General features: G+C 39.9%; 1 protein-coding gene across 1 annotated transcript in view; it reads right to left on the bottom strand.

Moving 5' to 3' along the window:
- Positions 1-15,489, bottom strand: part of LOC122558634 (anillin-like) — a 62,966-nt gene extending 47,477 nt beyond the window's left edge. Inside the window, exons 1-5 of the mRNA XM_043707432.1 lie at positions 15,339-15,489; positions 9,460-9,591; positions 5,493-5,696; positions 4,778-4,878; positions 1,471-1,537 (exon numbers count right to left, since the gene is read on the bottom strand). Of these exons, the coding sequence (XP_043563367.1) occupies positions 1,471-1,537; positions 4,778-4,878; positions 5,493-5,696; positions 9,460-9,547 (460 nt within the window). The 5' untranslated portion in view covers positions 9,548-9,591; positions 15,339-15,489. The remainder of the gene's footprint in view (positions 1-1,470; positions 1,538-4,777; positions 4,879-5,492; positions 5,697-9,459; positions 9,592-15,338) is intronic.
- Positions 15,490-16,616: the final 1,127 nt, after the last annotated feature.

The following is a 16,616-nucleotide window of genomic DNA, read 5'->3' as shown; positions in this document are numbered from 1 at the left end:
CATTAAGCATATTCAACACGGAGGTGGACAAAGTTTTAAATTGTTAAGGGAATTAACAGTTCTGGGCATACGGCAGGAAAGTGGAGTGGAGGGTCAGATCAACCATAATCATATTTCTTATTCCAAGAATCTACCTAGTCTTTTTTGCTTAAACCACAGTCTTGACCAATTAGACAGAATATTAATAAGAAAAAGTTCACGTTTCTGTATAGGAGCTCTGACCCACCGAATGTTGCCACTTCTCAGAGTTTGTGGAATACTTCACTGGGGAGAGTACCTCTCAGTAAGTAGTAATTAGATTTGCAAGCAGAAGATCTGGAGCATTGCTTGACTGATACAGGTAGACAACCCTTTATCCAAAGTCTGATTTTTTTTTTGTGAAGTTTTTTTCCCCCATTATTAAAGGTGGTAGTTTGGCATGCAAACAGTTAACCCAAGTCCACACCCACTCAATGCATGTCACTCATGACATATGGGGCTGTGGCCCAGCACTGGCAGACCTCAATTTTGTTTCAGGGCCAGTTTTACTCAAGTAGTCTGTTCTTCGGAAAGATTATTTAAAATTTCACCAAATTGCAACTTATTCTGAAATTCAAAAAATTCTGACTGTTGAAAGCCAGCTGATCCCGAGCATTTTGGATAAACGCACAAGTACTTTTACAGTTTAATGATGGTAATAAAGCAAAACAGTTCAAATGCTATTTTACATTAACACTGGGCCAAAGAAAAGAGAGAAAGAAAGAAAGGAGAGGGAGGGAGAGAGAGAAAGAAAGGAGAGGGAGGGAGAGAAAGAAAGGAGAGGGAGGGAGAGAAAGAAAGGGAGGGAGGGAGGGAGGGAAGGAAGGAAATAGCAAGCAGGGAAAAAAAAAAGGTTGGATTCAAAAATAGTTCCAATACAATAACCTTCAAAATGTATTGGTGACTCGTGAAATATTGAAAAGTTATATAGTTTAATGTTCTTCACACCTAACTTCTATGCTCAAAATCTGCATTTTTTTTAAAATTAGATTTAAACTGAAAATGCAAGACTTAAAATCACATAAAAGCAATCCTCAAATACTGCAGTAATGTCGGTCTGTAATGTACTGTGCATATTAAAAAACGTTACAAAAACTGAAATTCACAAATGGGAAGGTAGCAAAAATAGAATGAAAATGCAAGGCAAAATGGAGAGAAAACAGATGGCAAAAAGAAAAACATTCTGAAAGGAAGGGAAACAATGATCAAGCATGTGAGCAAGGGAAAAGAATTAATGCAAGGGAGTAATAGGAAGTTAATCATAGTTTTCAATACCTTTTGCACCAATTTTGATGTATTGCAGAACTACCGCCTTCTTCATGTTGGCATTTGACATAAGTTAGTTTACAATAGTTTCAGGAAGTTACCCAGTCACACCAGAGTACTTTTGATAGTTACTAATAATATGCACAATTACCACATGAATTGAAGACTAATACAGATTACACTTACTAGAAATCGTTATAGTTTTCTCTTTTGTGCAACTCAAGTTAGTTCTTGTTTCAGTCTCCTGTCTGGCCTGCTCCAACAGAAAATGGAAAATTTATATAGCAAGTGCTGTTCACTGTGGGATCCAACTTGGATGATGCAACATGCAAGTAACACACAAGTCAGCTACCAAGCATAGATCAGAAATAAAAAAATTACTGAAACTCTCCTGTAGCAACCCCAGATTCCTCCCTCACAAAAAGATGTCTTATATGAAATTTTATTAGAAAAGGATTAATAGTCAGTCCCAATAAAGATCAGTCTTTGCCCTTTGAATAATTTTCAGACACTATGCTCAGAACATTTCAAGTGATTAACAATCACATAGGTATCTGGAGAGAGAACAAGGTATTTAAATTGATGTGGATCTCACTGGATCTTAATCATATGGCATCATTTTTCAATAGGTTTTACCGGACAGTCAGAAGTCAGAGTTAGTTGTACAGCCGAGAAACAGACCCTTCAGTCCAAATGATCCCTGCTGACTAGATATCTAAACTGATCTAGTTCAATTTACCATATCCCTTTAAACCTTTCCTATTAATGTACCCATCCTTTTAAACGTTGAAATTGTGCTAGCCCCCCATCACTTCTTTTGGCAGCTCATTGCATACACATACCACACTCTGCGTGAAAAGGGTGCCCCTCAGGTCCTTTTGTAATCTTTCCCTTCTCACCTTAAACCTATGCCCTCTAGTTTTGGACTCCCCTATCCTGAAGGGAAGACCTTGGCTATTCACCGTTTCCATGCCCCTCATGATTTTACAAACCTCCATGAAGGGCACCCCTCAGCCTATGACACTCCAGGGAAAAACACCCCAACCAACCAGCCTCTCCTTAGCTCAAACCCTCCAATCCTTGTCAATCCTTTCAAGTAGAGCTCTGTTAATTTTATCCTCCTGAAGAGGAGGATGTCTCCACCGTTAAATGTAACAAGGAATTGGTTTTAGGATCTTAGTGGTATACATAGTTGCAGCCCATACTAGATTCCAGCAGTAGGGACTAGAAAAAAAAATTAATGACATGAGTGTGCTGCTCAAGGAGAAAATGTGTAAAATTAGGGACGAAGGAGATTCAATTCATTGGAGGACTGCTGGTGAGGATTAGCACAGATTGGAGCATGGCTAATGCTCTCTAACAGAGATTTGCAAGTTCCAACAGATCTCAAACATTGAATTCTGGTGTTTTCCACTTGGTTACTAGAGAAACACCATAGTATAAATGCACAAAGAGTCTCATTATTATATCAATACAGCAGTGTAGTGGTTGTATTATGAAACCTTCGAGGAGGTTTCATAAGAAGAAGGGCCTGTGCCCGAAACGTCGAATCTCCTGTTCCCTGGATGCTGCCTGACCTGCTGTGCTGTTCCAGCAATAAAGTTTCAACTTGTATTATGAAACAACAATTCCAATTGCCTGGATTAATAAGGTAAGACATAGGAGCAGGATTTCTGCTTTGCCTCCAGAAAATGGTTTCAAATTTGACAACATTAACAAATATTAATGAGCCAAGTGGATTTGACAGAGTACAAAATCTGCCACTTTGTTCGTCATTAATATTTAGATATTTAACCACCTCGGAAGTGGCCTAGTGAGTTAATTTAATAATTAAATTGTATTTCTATCCAACATTATCCAGTTTAGTGTCTAACTGTTACACTAAGTTATTACACACAGTTAATATCACAACACCCTTGTGATGTGGAGCTACCCAGCCTTCAGGGGAACACCAACTACAACACTACACAACGCTGCCATGGCAAACTTTCCAAGACATGTCAGAACGACATGGGTACTACCATCATACGTGGGAAAACCACCCACCAGGTACACAACATATACTCATGCGACCCAGCCAATGTTTTCCCAACTCATACGCTGCAGGAAAGGATGTCCTAAGGCATGGTACCTCAAGGAGACCATTCAGGTGCTATGACAATGGACGAACAGACACTGCAATGATTGCCAAACAGGAATGTTCGTTCCCAGTCGAGTAACACTTCAGTGATCAAGGACATTCAGCCTTAGGTCTTCAGGTAAGCATCCTCGAAGGCGTCCTTCAAGATACACAACAACGCAGAACAGCCAAGCAGAAAAATAGCCAAGCTCTTTATTTATAAGGACAGCTTCAACAGTGATCTCTGGTTCATGTCATGCTACATGCTGTACTGTGCTTGTAAAATATTCTTACTGGTCTGTTTTGACACAGTTACCTTAATTCTCTCTCTACCTGGTTTTTGATTACTTGTTACTTTGTTAGCCCCTCGTTATGAGACTCTGATTATTCCAGCTGTTTGGAGTGTCTCTATCATCATCTAATTTTTGATTTGTAGTTACCCCTCTGCTTTAATTAATCAGCTCATATGTTAACCCATCATTGTTATTCAGCCTGTCACACTATGTGCTTATTGGTTAACACTCCATTTTCTGAATTTATCTTATCTTTCCACCTATATATTCTGTGTTGGTACACCTCCCTCCACTTCACAAAAAGAGCAGTGCTCAAAAAGCTTACGATTTTAAATAGCCCTATTGGACTATAACCTGGGATTGTGTAATTTCTAACTTTGAACACGTTTATAGATAGATAGATGAGAAGATGGGAATAACTGTTGATCTAGAACATTGTAGCAATTTGACAAAATGAAAAAGTCTTCAGCATTGAAAGATTTGATCAGAGGGAGACAATTGAGATGTATATACATTCTATGCTGTGAAAGCAGCAATAATCCCCATAGAGATATACATAAAATCTGCAGTTCCATTTTAGATTTTCTTTACACTAGTTTAATAACTGCAACACAGCCTTGCTGCCTCCATTTGTTGGTCTACACAGCCTTCAGTAGAAAATGTTGGAGTAAACTTTGCAGTTAGAAACGCAAAATTCATTTTGGAGATCAGCTCAGTGTATAGTTGTCATCTATAACTGGACAAAAGGAGCAGTTTAAAAAAGGTCAGGAAAATTGAACTTTGTTGACAGCCAGCACTCTGATTCAACCCTGTTAAGTAAGACCATTCAGACAATATCACTTACTCCTGACATCGAGTACACTTCACAGGACCACGTCACCAAGAAAACAACAAGAAAGATATGCTTACGGCTCAGTTTGATGTGAATGGACAGGATATAGGTGAAAGCATTCAAAACAATGCCAAAAACAAAAATTAAAAGGTGATTTTAAGTTCTAAAATCTTCCTTCTTCATGGCATGCATGATCAATACAAAAGTAGCATTCTTGTCAGGGCTCAGGTCATGAGCAGCTTCATATACCTTCTTAATAGCAGGTCTGGCTAATTCATCCTTCCAAGATCCAGTTGCTTCTGGACGGACCAGCCCATTTTTCAAAGACACTTGCATATCAGAAGAAAATTCTAAAGAGGTAGAACATAAATTACTGAAAGCATTCTCATTCCTTACTGAGCATTATGAAGAAAGGTCGCTTAACCAGAAAACGTTAACTCAGATTTCTCTTGACAGATGCTGCCATAATTTGCTTTATAGATCATGAATATTAATCTCAGAATTTTAACTGGCGCCTGTGTGTCATTAAGCATTGTTTATTTTGAATTTAACGCGTAGGTAAAGATAGAATGCCACCCTAACAAATTTGTACAACCAGTAAAGTTTAGATTCCCAAAGTATTTAAATGCTTGTGTGGGACAGTTATGCACAAGGGAATAGTGCAAGTGAACCAATAATTAAAAAGTAACAAAAGCAATTCATTCAGTGAGATAATGATGCAGAATTAAGCTACACAAATTTCAAATTCCTAGTTTCTATGCTATTGGTTCATCCCAGCTGTTTCAGCTACAGGTACAATAAGTTGCAGCCACTGGCCTCCGGGAAGAACCAGACTTCCCACTACCACAGCTACATAAGCTACAAGAAGGCTGTTATTGCTTACAGTGATGTCCCTATTAGCTGGTTGTACTAAGTTTAAAAACAGCACAGAAACTTGAATCATACTGCGAGAAAAAGATCATACCATCAGAATCCCAAGCTTTCCTCTCTGCTGCAAGTCTATGAAGCCTTGATTTTACTGATGGAACAACAGGAGTGTCTGGTTTGATCTCCTGCTCTAGGGCTCGAAATGTCTTGGAGGAAGTACAAGCAGAGTCCATAGGATTTATGTTTTCTCTTTCTTCATCCAAGGAAGATTTCTGCCTCTTTAGAGAGGCTTGTGGTAGCGCTGTAAATCAGAATTCTATTAATGAATCACAGAATATACTTAATCTCAAAATAATAAAATTACTTGTGGAAAAACTTTTAAAATAAATACAAATTTCGTCTTTGGTCAACTATTAATGTTATTTGTTAAAATAGCAAGAAGGGCACTAGTTTGGAAGAGTTATTCTCAATGAATATGGTAGCTTGTGGGAAATTGCGCACGTCACATTGTAAAGTAGAGAGCAATACAACGAAAAGGATAAATATTGGACACCAAAACCACAGGCAATCTGTTTTTGCACCTCTGATTTATTCAAGTTGGGTCACAGCACATTTACTAAATACCATGACGTGACGAATTTTAACTTGCGCAATTTAAGCTAAAATAGTAAAAACAGGAAAATGTCTCATTAAGTATCAGGAAACTACTGGACTGTTGTTGGAATTCACCTTATTCACCAATATCTGGTAAAGGATTATATCTATTCATATCTTATTTGGCCTATGAGAGCCAGATCCACAGCAATGTGGTTGACTGAAATATCCCTTGACACAGCCCAGCAAGCCATTCAGTTCAACTGTAGATGCTGGTCTCTTCACATACAAAAAAAAATTAAAACAAATATGAGATTTGCTGGCAAGGCCAACATTTTCTATCCCCAGTTACCCAAGCAAATGATAGCAAACCAGCCTTTGATTAGATGTAGCTTAAGAGGTAATTGTGATCTGATACAGACCATTCCAGGATTCTAACCACCTGATAATGAAGAAATAAAAGTGTACCTTAAAGTCACGATACATGCAATTTGAAGGAAGAGTTGCAAGTGTTGGAGCTCCATGCTAGTTCTAATGGTAAAAAAGTTGTAAATATGGAAATTGCTATCAAAAGTGCCTTGACAAGTTGCTGCAGTGAATCTTGTGGTTAGTAGTACACACTGCTGCTATTGTGCACCAGTGGTTCATGTGACAGTCAAGTGGCCTGCTTTAAGTTGGTTGGTCTTGAAGTCAATGTTGCTGGAACAGCACTCATCCAGGCAGTGGAGAATATTTTGTCACACTCCAAAATAGTATCTTGTAGGTGGTAAACACGCTTAGTGGAGGGTTTTTTTGGGAGGGGGCGGGGGGCTGGTATTTGCCAAACAACATCCAACCTATTATAGGGCTTCCAACCACTATTTATAGGAATGACTTGCTAATGTGATTGAATGGGACCCTAGGATGTTCATGGTGGGACATTCAACTATGATAATGTTGTTGAATGTCAAGTGAAAGTAGCTTACTGTTTTGTTGATGTTAATTGCCACATATTAGCCCAAGTTTGAATGCTGCCTAGCTATTGCTACACATGCAAAAGTCTGCCTCATTGCCCAAGGAATTGTAAATAGTACCAAACAGCATTCAACAAATATCCTTACTTCTGACCGTAGGTAAGGTCTACAGTAAAGATGCTGGCCAGCCTAGGACACTGACCAAACAGATGTCAGTCAATAGGTCATTGGCTGAGTAAATGGCACTTGGTAGTACGACAGACGTCTTTCACTTTGCTGATTAGACCAGATTGTTGAGGTGGATTGGATTTGTCCTACTGCATTTAACTTAGAAATCCAGGGATGCCTGGACTGTTTGAAATTGAATGATTATGAAAGGACTAGAATATGCCACATGGATGAACTATTTGACCAGCGAGATACGTTAGGAGAATGAAGTAACATATTTAAATATATTTACAAGCAAGGAAGTAGTGTAGACATCAAGAAGTTTTTGTACAAGCAGAAAATAAAAAAAAGTCAAGTTGGGAAATGCAAGCATCCAGAAAGGGAGCAAGGGAAGGCTCCTGGCAGAGATTAAATGTTTTGGTTTAGAAAATTCAGCTCATCACCAAAACATCTTTTTGATCACTTTGGAAGGCTGGAAAACAAAATATCAATTTTATTTCTGCAGAAAAGGACTAGGTTTTATTACAACCATAGATGTGTTGCAACTAAGCAACCCATAAGCAGGCTCATGTGTAAAATGTGACTTGATAAGTAGCAAAGGTGGCAAGTGTTTGGATTTCAAGAATATTGATTGCAGTTCTGGAGCAATAAATTTTTAGATAAGTGAGTGCTAATGTATACTAATAAGCTTAATTAGTGGGCATGTACTACAGGAGAGAAAACAGGCAAGTAATAATAGATCTAACATTACATAGTCTCCACCGACAGAGAGAAATATTGATATAATGGGTGGAGCTCAGAGTCCTACACTCACCTTTATACAGACCAGATGTATTCAGTACAACTTCAGAGAATCCTCATTAAAATTGTCTGACTTGTAAAGTAGTTATAGTTGTTGCTATCATACAATAAAACATATTAAGAACAGTACCTGCTCTAAAGACTCTACATGGCGTATTTGTCTACCACTGATCATTAAATAGGTCTCAGGCAAAGTACAGGTAAAGTAGGATTGGTGGCTATAAACTACTTCAAACAGTCCTCATTCTGGACCCCATACCAGTAGAATGGCAGCAGTGACAATCTAATATTGTCAACGAGTCTAGAATGAACCAGCAACTGCTGTATCCTATACAAACACACAATTCCTTTAAAAAGTCCCAGAAGAATTCCACAAGTATTATGGAAAATAAGGAACACTAAAGCATGGGAAGGGTTAAAGCATGAAGACCACTGGCAAACTGCGGAAGGCAGGATGGGATAAGAACAGTGGAATGTTCTTACACCAATTAGCAGCATACGGTTAAGGCTGAAAGGTCACTATGGCGAGATGAGATAACAAGTCACAAAGCAAGTTCCTCTGTTAAGTGTTATTAGGACAGGATTGGGACACGTCATTAGGCAGCTTGATTCAGGAGACTATTGTAACAGATGGAATAGCAAAATATCTATCATGACAGGTTAGTCTGGAATAGAAGATCACTGTAGCAGAGAGTTAGCAATAAATATCTAACCGTGACATTAGAATAACATTAAGTAGAATGTACAACTAAAGAGATAGTGGGAATTAACATCACTGGTTTATTGTGTAGCTAGAGTTTGATTAATATAGTTGGACATGCTCATAAGCTAACAGAAACATGATTAAAAAAAAAAATAAAAATCCACAGACCTAGAGGTTCGTGGGCATTCAAGAAATTGCTTTCAATGTCATGGTTTTTTGTTTGCAAATAAAAGACCTACTTCTCTGCGTCTCCTGGTGATTCTCTATATTTTCTCCACAACAGTATGTGGTGCCTCAAGAGGATGCAGAATATTGTAAACATCAGCTCTTTCACATTCCAAACAAATTTCAATTTTGAATGACAACCTGACCCACCATGTCAGTAGAGTAAACTAAATTCCATCACACAAAGAGCGAGTAGGCAAAAACACACAACAAGATTTTCTCCATCCAATTTTGACAACTCAGAAGCATCAAATCTTTTCCCCAGGGTGGGAGAGTCCAAAACTTTAGGGGAATAGGTTTAAGGTGAGCAAAGAAAGATTTAAAAGCAACCCAAGGGGTGGCATTTTCTACACAGGGGGTGGCATGTGTATAGAATGATCTGCCAGAGGAAGTGGTGGAGGCGGATACAGTTACAAGATTTAAAAGGCACCTGTACGGTTATATGAATAGGAGGGGTCTAGGGGGATATGGGCCAAATACTTGCAAATGGAACTAGATTAATTTAGAATATCTGGTCAGCATGGACAAGTTAGACCAAAGGGTGTGTTTCCATGCTGTACAGTTTTATGAATGGGAGCAATTTCAGGGAGGAACTGCTTGTAGTTTAACATGCAACTCACCATTGTCACTTCCATTACTCTCAGAAGGCTGCTGTCTCAGGCGTTTTAAAGGGCCTCGCAGCATTGCTTCCACACTCTGAAGAGACATTTCCTCCTTTATCCTTCTCTTTTGGACAATTTGCTGTCTGTAACCTAAAAGAAAATGAAGCAGCAAATAAATAAATCATGAACTGTTGTATTCATACCCAAGACATTGGAGCAATCTTTCCCCAATTAGACTAAGGGGAAAAAGGATGTTGTGGTGATGAGGTTCAAAACAGCAAACAGGTTGGGTTCTAGTAGCAACAAGCACTGCTTACACCTTTTGACAATTTGTATCAAAGTGCAAGAGCATAGATTTTAAAAACAGGTGTCAAACGTATAACCATCTGTAAGTGTGTTAGGAGCCAGTGTCCCCTTCAGTCCAGAGTCTAGTCCGCCAGAGTCATGACTGATCATCTACAGCAACTCCCTATTCCCATATGCCTGGATGTCTTTAACAAGTAGAAACCTATAAATCTCTCAAACTTAGTGAGTTTTCAGTTTTTCCGGTAAAGCATTCCAAAGGTTCACTATTCTTTAAGTGAAGAGGTTCTTCCTTATCTCAGTCCTAAATGGCTCAGCTTTTATCCTGAGACTATTCCCATTGTTCTGGACCAAGGGAAACATCCTTTCTACAGTTACTGTATTTACAAATATCCATCAGCAATAAAGTTTCAAAACAGACTAGAACAGTCTTCCTTCAAGTCAGTTATGACTGATTTGGTAGTATTGACACCTGAATCTAAAGTTTGTGGGTATAAGCCCCACACTAGATGATTAAGCATGACTATCTATATTGACATTCTGTGGCACTAAAGGCTTTTTAAAAATTATTCATGGGATGCAAAAATTGACCATCCCTAACTGCCCTGGAGATGCTTATAAGCTACCTTCCTAAATAGCTGCAGACCTCTGGATAGAGACTTACTTACAATGCTATTAGAAAGAAATTTAGACTTGGTGATGATGAAGGAACAGTTCAAAGTCAGAACGGTGTGCAGTTTGTAGAGGAACTTGCAGGCGGTGGTATTCATGTCCTTGCATGTGCTACACTTACTCTTCTCGGTGATAGAGGCCTCAGGTTTCCAAGGTGTTGTCAAAAGAAGCCTTGAAGAGAGAGTTTCAGTAGATGGTAACAACCACTGCCATTGATGAAGGAAGTGAATATTGAAAATGATAGTTCAAATCAAACAGGCAGCTTGACATCATCCAAAGCAAAGCATCGTGTGGTGCTGGGAGTTGTACTCATCTCGACAAGCAAAGATTTTTCCATCACAACCCTGTAGATTGTAGGTGGTGGACATGTTTTGGGAAAAAAAGAGGGGAATTACTTGCTGCAGAATTCCTAGCTTCTGACACTTGTAGCCAGCATGTAGCTCCTAGGTACTGGCAACACTCAGGATGTTGATGAGGGATTCAGGTGTGATAACGCCTTTGAATGTTATGTGGCAATGGCTAGATGGTCTCTTGCTGGAGGTGGTTATTGCCTAGCACTTGAGACATAAATAGTTGCACTGTTGGACACAGGCACTGCCTTTCAGATGAATCATTATATGGAGTAGCATCTGCTCACTCAGGAAGATGTAAACAGGTACATGGCATTATTTTGAAAATCAGAAATTTATCCCATTGTCCTGGTCAACATTTATTCCTCTAAAAGCACTGGTATTCAAACTGCCCGTTTTTTTCAAACTAATACAACCATGAATGTATTTAAGGGTTGTTTTTCAGACTGGAGGCCTGTGACCAGTGGAGTGTCACAAGGATCGGTGCTGGGCCCTTTATTTTTTGTCATTTACATAAATGATTTGGATACGAGCACAAGAGGTACAGTTAGTAAGTTTGCAGATGACACCAAAATTGGAGGTGTAGTGGACAGCGAAGAGGGTTATCTCAGATTACAACAGGATCAGGACCAGATGGGCCAATGGTCTGAGAAGCGACAGAGGGAGTTTAATTCAAATAAATGCGAGCTGCTGCATTTTGGGAAAGCAAATCTTAGCAGGATTTGTACATTTAATGGTAAGGTCCTAGGGGGTGTTGCTGAACAGAGACCTTGGAGTGCAGGTTCATAGCTCCTTGAAAGTGGAGTCGCAGGTAGCGTTTGGTATGCTTTCCTTTATTGGTCAGAGCATTGAGTACAGGAGTTGGGAGGTCATGTTGAAGGGGCAACGTTTTCACGCAGAGGGTGGTACGTGTATGGAATGAGCTGCCAGAGGATGTGGTGGAGGCTGGTACAATTGCAACATTTAAGAGGCATTTGGATGGGTATATGAACAGGAAGGGTTTGGAGGGATATGGGCCGGGTGCTGGCAGGTGGGACTAGATTGGGCTGGGATATCTGGTCAGAATGGACGGGTTGGACAGAAGGGTCTGTTTCCATGCTGTACATCTCTATGACTCTAAATGGTTTAAAAGTGAAGATTTATACCCATTCCAAGTCTTATGCTGCATCCACTTGGTGGTTTCCAATCAATGAAAGTAACAAAACATTTTCCACTGTTGTGGTGAACACCACAGACAAAAGAACAAAATCAATATCGCAAAAACCAACATAAAATCACTAATTACTTCTGAAAATCCAACAGCATTTGCACACAGCAAGACCACAAAAGAAAATGAAGTTATGTGGTGTCAATTATAAAACAAAAATAAAATAGAAGCAGCATTAGGTCAACTGTTCTGCCATTTGCTAAAATGATAGCTGGTCTTTCACATCCAGTCCATCTAAGATTCCTTACCTCTGGATTTTCTGAAATTCCCAGAAAGACCTGTTAATTTCAGGCTTAACTATATTCAATGAATCATTCAGATAAACTATAAGCCAGTTAACTTAGCAGTCATTGAAAAACAAACAAACATCTGCTACCAACAGTAGTAGTACCTATAGAAAACAAAACCATGCTGATTCTACTCATGTGAAAATGAAATATTGCCTGAAGTACAATCCTCTGAAGATTTAACAAGGGTGGATAAAGCTGCACCCAAGAATTCACCATACATGCTTTCCGACAAATTAGTCAGAAAAACAAACTGATCACTTTCTGTTTGATAAACTGTAATGACAGACATTCCATAGGGAACCACATTTGAGACCCAACTATTTGCAATCTTTATTAATGACTTGAGTGTTGGCAACTATTATAGCCAAATTTGCTGCTGTTATAAAGATAAATAGCAAAGCAGGTTATGAAAGTGACAGAGTCTGCTAAACGTCTGTAGACAGATAAAGTGAATGGGCAAAAAGTTGGTAGACAGAGTATAATATAGTAGAACAGATGAGGAATTTCTAATTAGGGTCTTTTAATTTTGGAAATTTTCACCCAGAGAACACTGAATATATACAATGCTGCAGTTAGAGGAGTCCTTTTACTGGAAGGCCATCAATGTGGTAAACAAGTGGAAAAAATAGACCTGATGACAATAGCCATCTTATTGAATACTGAACAGTCTCAACAGACTGACTAGACAACACTCTTAGCAACAGCGAATCTTTACATTAACCATCAACTGTAAGTTTATCCATTTTTAGGTAAGATCAAACTATATACAGTACTCTATAGCTGTAGCCTCAACTACACATATGTTAGCAAGACATTCTTACTCATTCCATTTTAATAAAGCCTAGCAGGCGTTTTGCCTTCCTATTTGATGGGTGTACCTGCACTTAACTTTATGATTTGTGTACAAGGAGCCCAAATTCATCTGCATTGTTATACCCCACCATGATCTTATTGAACAGACTTGGTGCACCCTTGGGATATTGGCTCTAAAACAAACAAGTGGGATTAGATTGGGTTGGGATATCTGGTCAGCATGGGTGGGATGGACCAAAGGGTCTGTTCCCATGCTGTACATCTCTATGACTCTAATGCTTTGGGGACCTAGATTCAAATTCAACGATGGCAGAAAGTCAATTTTAATTTTCAAAGTCTGGAACTGAAAGTCTAACAATGACCAAAATATTTCAACAATTGTCAAAATTCACATGGTTCTTAAGTGTCCATTGAAATGGTGAAGCAAGTCACTCAAGTATTTAGCAGTTTAAATAAAGGGTCTCAAAAGCAGAATGAAATCACTGACATCAACTCTTCTATTACCTCTTTTCTAGATGTTAACTAGTGCTCTACCCATAAACATATTACACCAACCCCATAGCTTGTGCAAGGAGGAAATGTTGCCACTGCAATTCCAATTACCTTTATACAGGACACCTCAAATCGTCTACTTCTACCAGAGCAAGAGGATTGATCAAATCTTACCAGAGTTAAGTGCAGATGCAATATTGTGGCATCCCAGTGTTCAGTGAAATGTTAGCTTAAAATGGTGTACTTGGATAGGAATTTGAACTTAATTTTCCACTTAGTCCACCTGATAAGTTCCAGGCTGATTTTTCCATTCATGTAGGGTTAGAAAAGTCATAAGTTTCCTTGCCTATATCTGACCTCATGCTATGAAACTTTGACATCTGGAACCAACATTAAAAGACATCCACCCTCCCAAATGCATATCACTGTTTCAACATCTATACTGGGTCTGTCTTGCTGGGAGATCACCCAGAAATGGTAGTGGTAGTGTCTTGCACATTTTGTGACTACTCACTATTGTGGCAATTCCAGCCCCAGATACTAATTGGAAGTAGTTTGCAGGGTCAGTACTGCTGGGTTTGCTACAGTCATTGGCCTCATTGTTGATGAAGGCCTTTTGCCCGAAACGTCGATTTTCCTGCTCCTCGGATACTGCCTGACTTGCTGTGCTTTTTCAGCACCACTGTAATCCAGACTCTGATCTCCAGCATCTGCAGTCCTCACTTTTGCCTTGCAGCTGTCATTTCCAAGACCTGGGATAATGCCAGGCAGTCAGTTTGGTTTCATTCCTTTTGTCAGACTTTGTTGTGACAAGTGGGCTTGCTTACTGAGTTAGTTGATTGCAGTTTAAATGACAACCGACCTCTTTTTTTAAAAAAAAAAGGCAAGAAAAATTGTAGCATATCCAGCATCCCTAATCATACATGATGCAAGTGTGTACCGAGAAGTCAGATTACAGGATGAAACTAAACTGTAACAGCTCCACAGCCAGGTTGAAGCCTCAGTCACAACACAGAAAAATGGGAACAGAGGAGCATAATGAAAGCCATAAACCACTTGGAACTGCAGTCACTGAAAAGAAAGTGCAAAAAAAAACCCTCTGAAGACTGCAGAGATTATTGCACAGTGGCCACAGCAGCCTGACAGTTGCTGTTAATTTTAACCTGTCCCAGAGCCTAACGAGCAGATTGGCTGATGCAGGAATGTGCAGACTGGGTGGGAGCTGGCAAACTTCCCACTGGGCAAATTCCATCCAGATGAGAAATGCAGTTTCCAGCAGAATTTCATTTTTTTGGGGTGGGGGTAGGTAGAAAAAGAGAGGGAGGTTAAGGAAAGGAAGATCACAACAACAGAAGGTGGGTGGGTGGGTAAGGATTAAACAAAAATAATTGTCCTCAAATGGAGTAAGCTTTTGGCCGCCTGCCTTAATGTTCTGGTTCAGAGTTTCTCCCTCAGAACGTGATTTATCATGTTTTTGGGGAAGGGGATAGTCGTTTACCATATTCCGCACTTCAACAAAAAAAAATACAATAAGCAGGACTTTCTTTTTCTGGAAAAAGGGCGGCGAGGATTCGGAAACTGTCAAAAATGGAAACACTTTTTAAAAAAACAGACATATTACAAGCCGTGACACGACAGCGAACCGCCGCGCTTCAGAAGAAATGCAAGCAAAGCAGCAATTTCCCCCCAGCAGCCCCGGTTAACGAGCACTCCCTCCTTTTCCCCCTTCCTCCTCCCGGTGACCGAGCTCGCTCACTCACTCACCCTCACCCGCTCCTGTCGGTAGCGCCAACAACCGCTCCCGTCGTTTAAACTCCGCGCCCTTTCCCACACATGCGCACGCACCAACCGTCACCCGCCTCCTCCTTCACCAGCGCAGTGCGCATGCCAGCCTTTCTCCTGGCAGCAAGATGGTGCACAAACAATGGCTGACTGTCCCTGTCTCCCTGGCTATCGCCTCCTCTCGGCGGAAAGCTGTATAATCCTAAAACGATCATGTACTGTATACTGGTGTATACATTTTTTAACTTCATTAATAAATTATCTACAACAGTTCTTTACAGACTCCGCAGATCATATATATTTATTTCATTAATAAATTATCAACAAGTGGAAAACAATTGTAGAGTCATAGAGATGTGCAGCATGGAACCAGACCCTTCGGTCCAACTCGTCCATGCCGGCCAGATATCCCAACCCAATCTAGTCCCACCTGCCAGCACCAGACCCATATCCCTCCAAACCCTTCCTATTCATATATCCGTCCAAATGCCTCTTAAATATTGCAATTGTACCAGCCTCCACCACTTCCTCTGGCAGCTCATTCCATACACATACCACCCTCTGCGTGAAAAGGTTGCCCCTTAGATCTCTTTTGTATCTTTCCCCTCTCACTCTAAACCTATGCCCCTCTAATTCTGGACTCCCCGACCCCAGGGAAAAGACTTTGTCTATTTATCCTATCCATGCGCCTCATAATTTTGTAAACCTCTATACGGTCATCCAAGGTCTCTTTGTTCAGCAACACTCCCTAGGACCTTACCATTAAGGGTATAAGTCCTGCTAAGATTTGCTTTCCCAAAATTCAAATAAAACTCCCTCTGTCACTTCTCAGTCCATTGGCCCATCTGGTCCTGATCCTGTTTAAATCTGAGGTAACCCTCTTCACTGTCCACTTCACCTCCAATTTTGGTGTCATCTGCAAACTTACTAACTGTACCTCTTATGCTCGCATCCAAATCATTTATGTAAATGACAAAAAGCAGAGGACCCAACACCGATCCTTGTGGCACTCCACTGATCACAGGCCTCCAGTATGAAAAACAACCCTCCACACCTTTGAGCCAGTTCTGTATCCAAATGGCTAGTTCTCCCTGTATTCTGTGAGATTTAACCTTGCTAATCAGTGTCCCATGGGGAACCTTGTCGAACGCCTTACTAAAGTCCATATAGGTCACATCTACTGCGCTGCCCTCATCAATCTTCTTTGTTACTTCTTCAAATAACTCAATCAAGTTTGTGAGACATGATTTCCCACGCACAAAGCCA

The sequence above is a fragment of the Chiloscyllium plagiosum genome, chromosome 17, assembly GCF_004010195.1.
Source record: "Chiloscyllium plagiosum isolate BGI_BamShark_2017 chromosome 17, ASM401019v2, whole genome shotgun sequence".
NCBI lineage: Eukaryota > Metazoa > Chordata > Chondrichthyes > Orectolobiformes > Hemiscylliidae > Chiloscyllium > Chiloscyllium plagiosum.
Note: the sequence above shows the minus strand (reverse complement) of the source record. Positions and strands in the feature narration are given on the sequence as shown.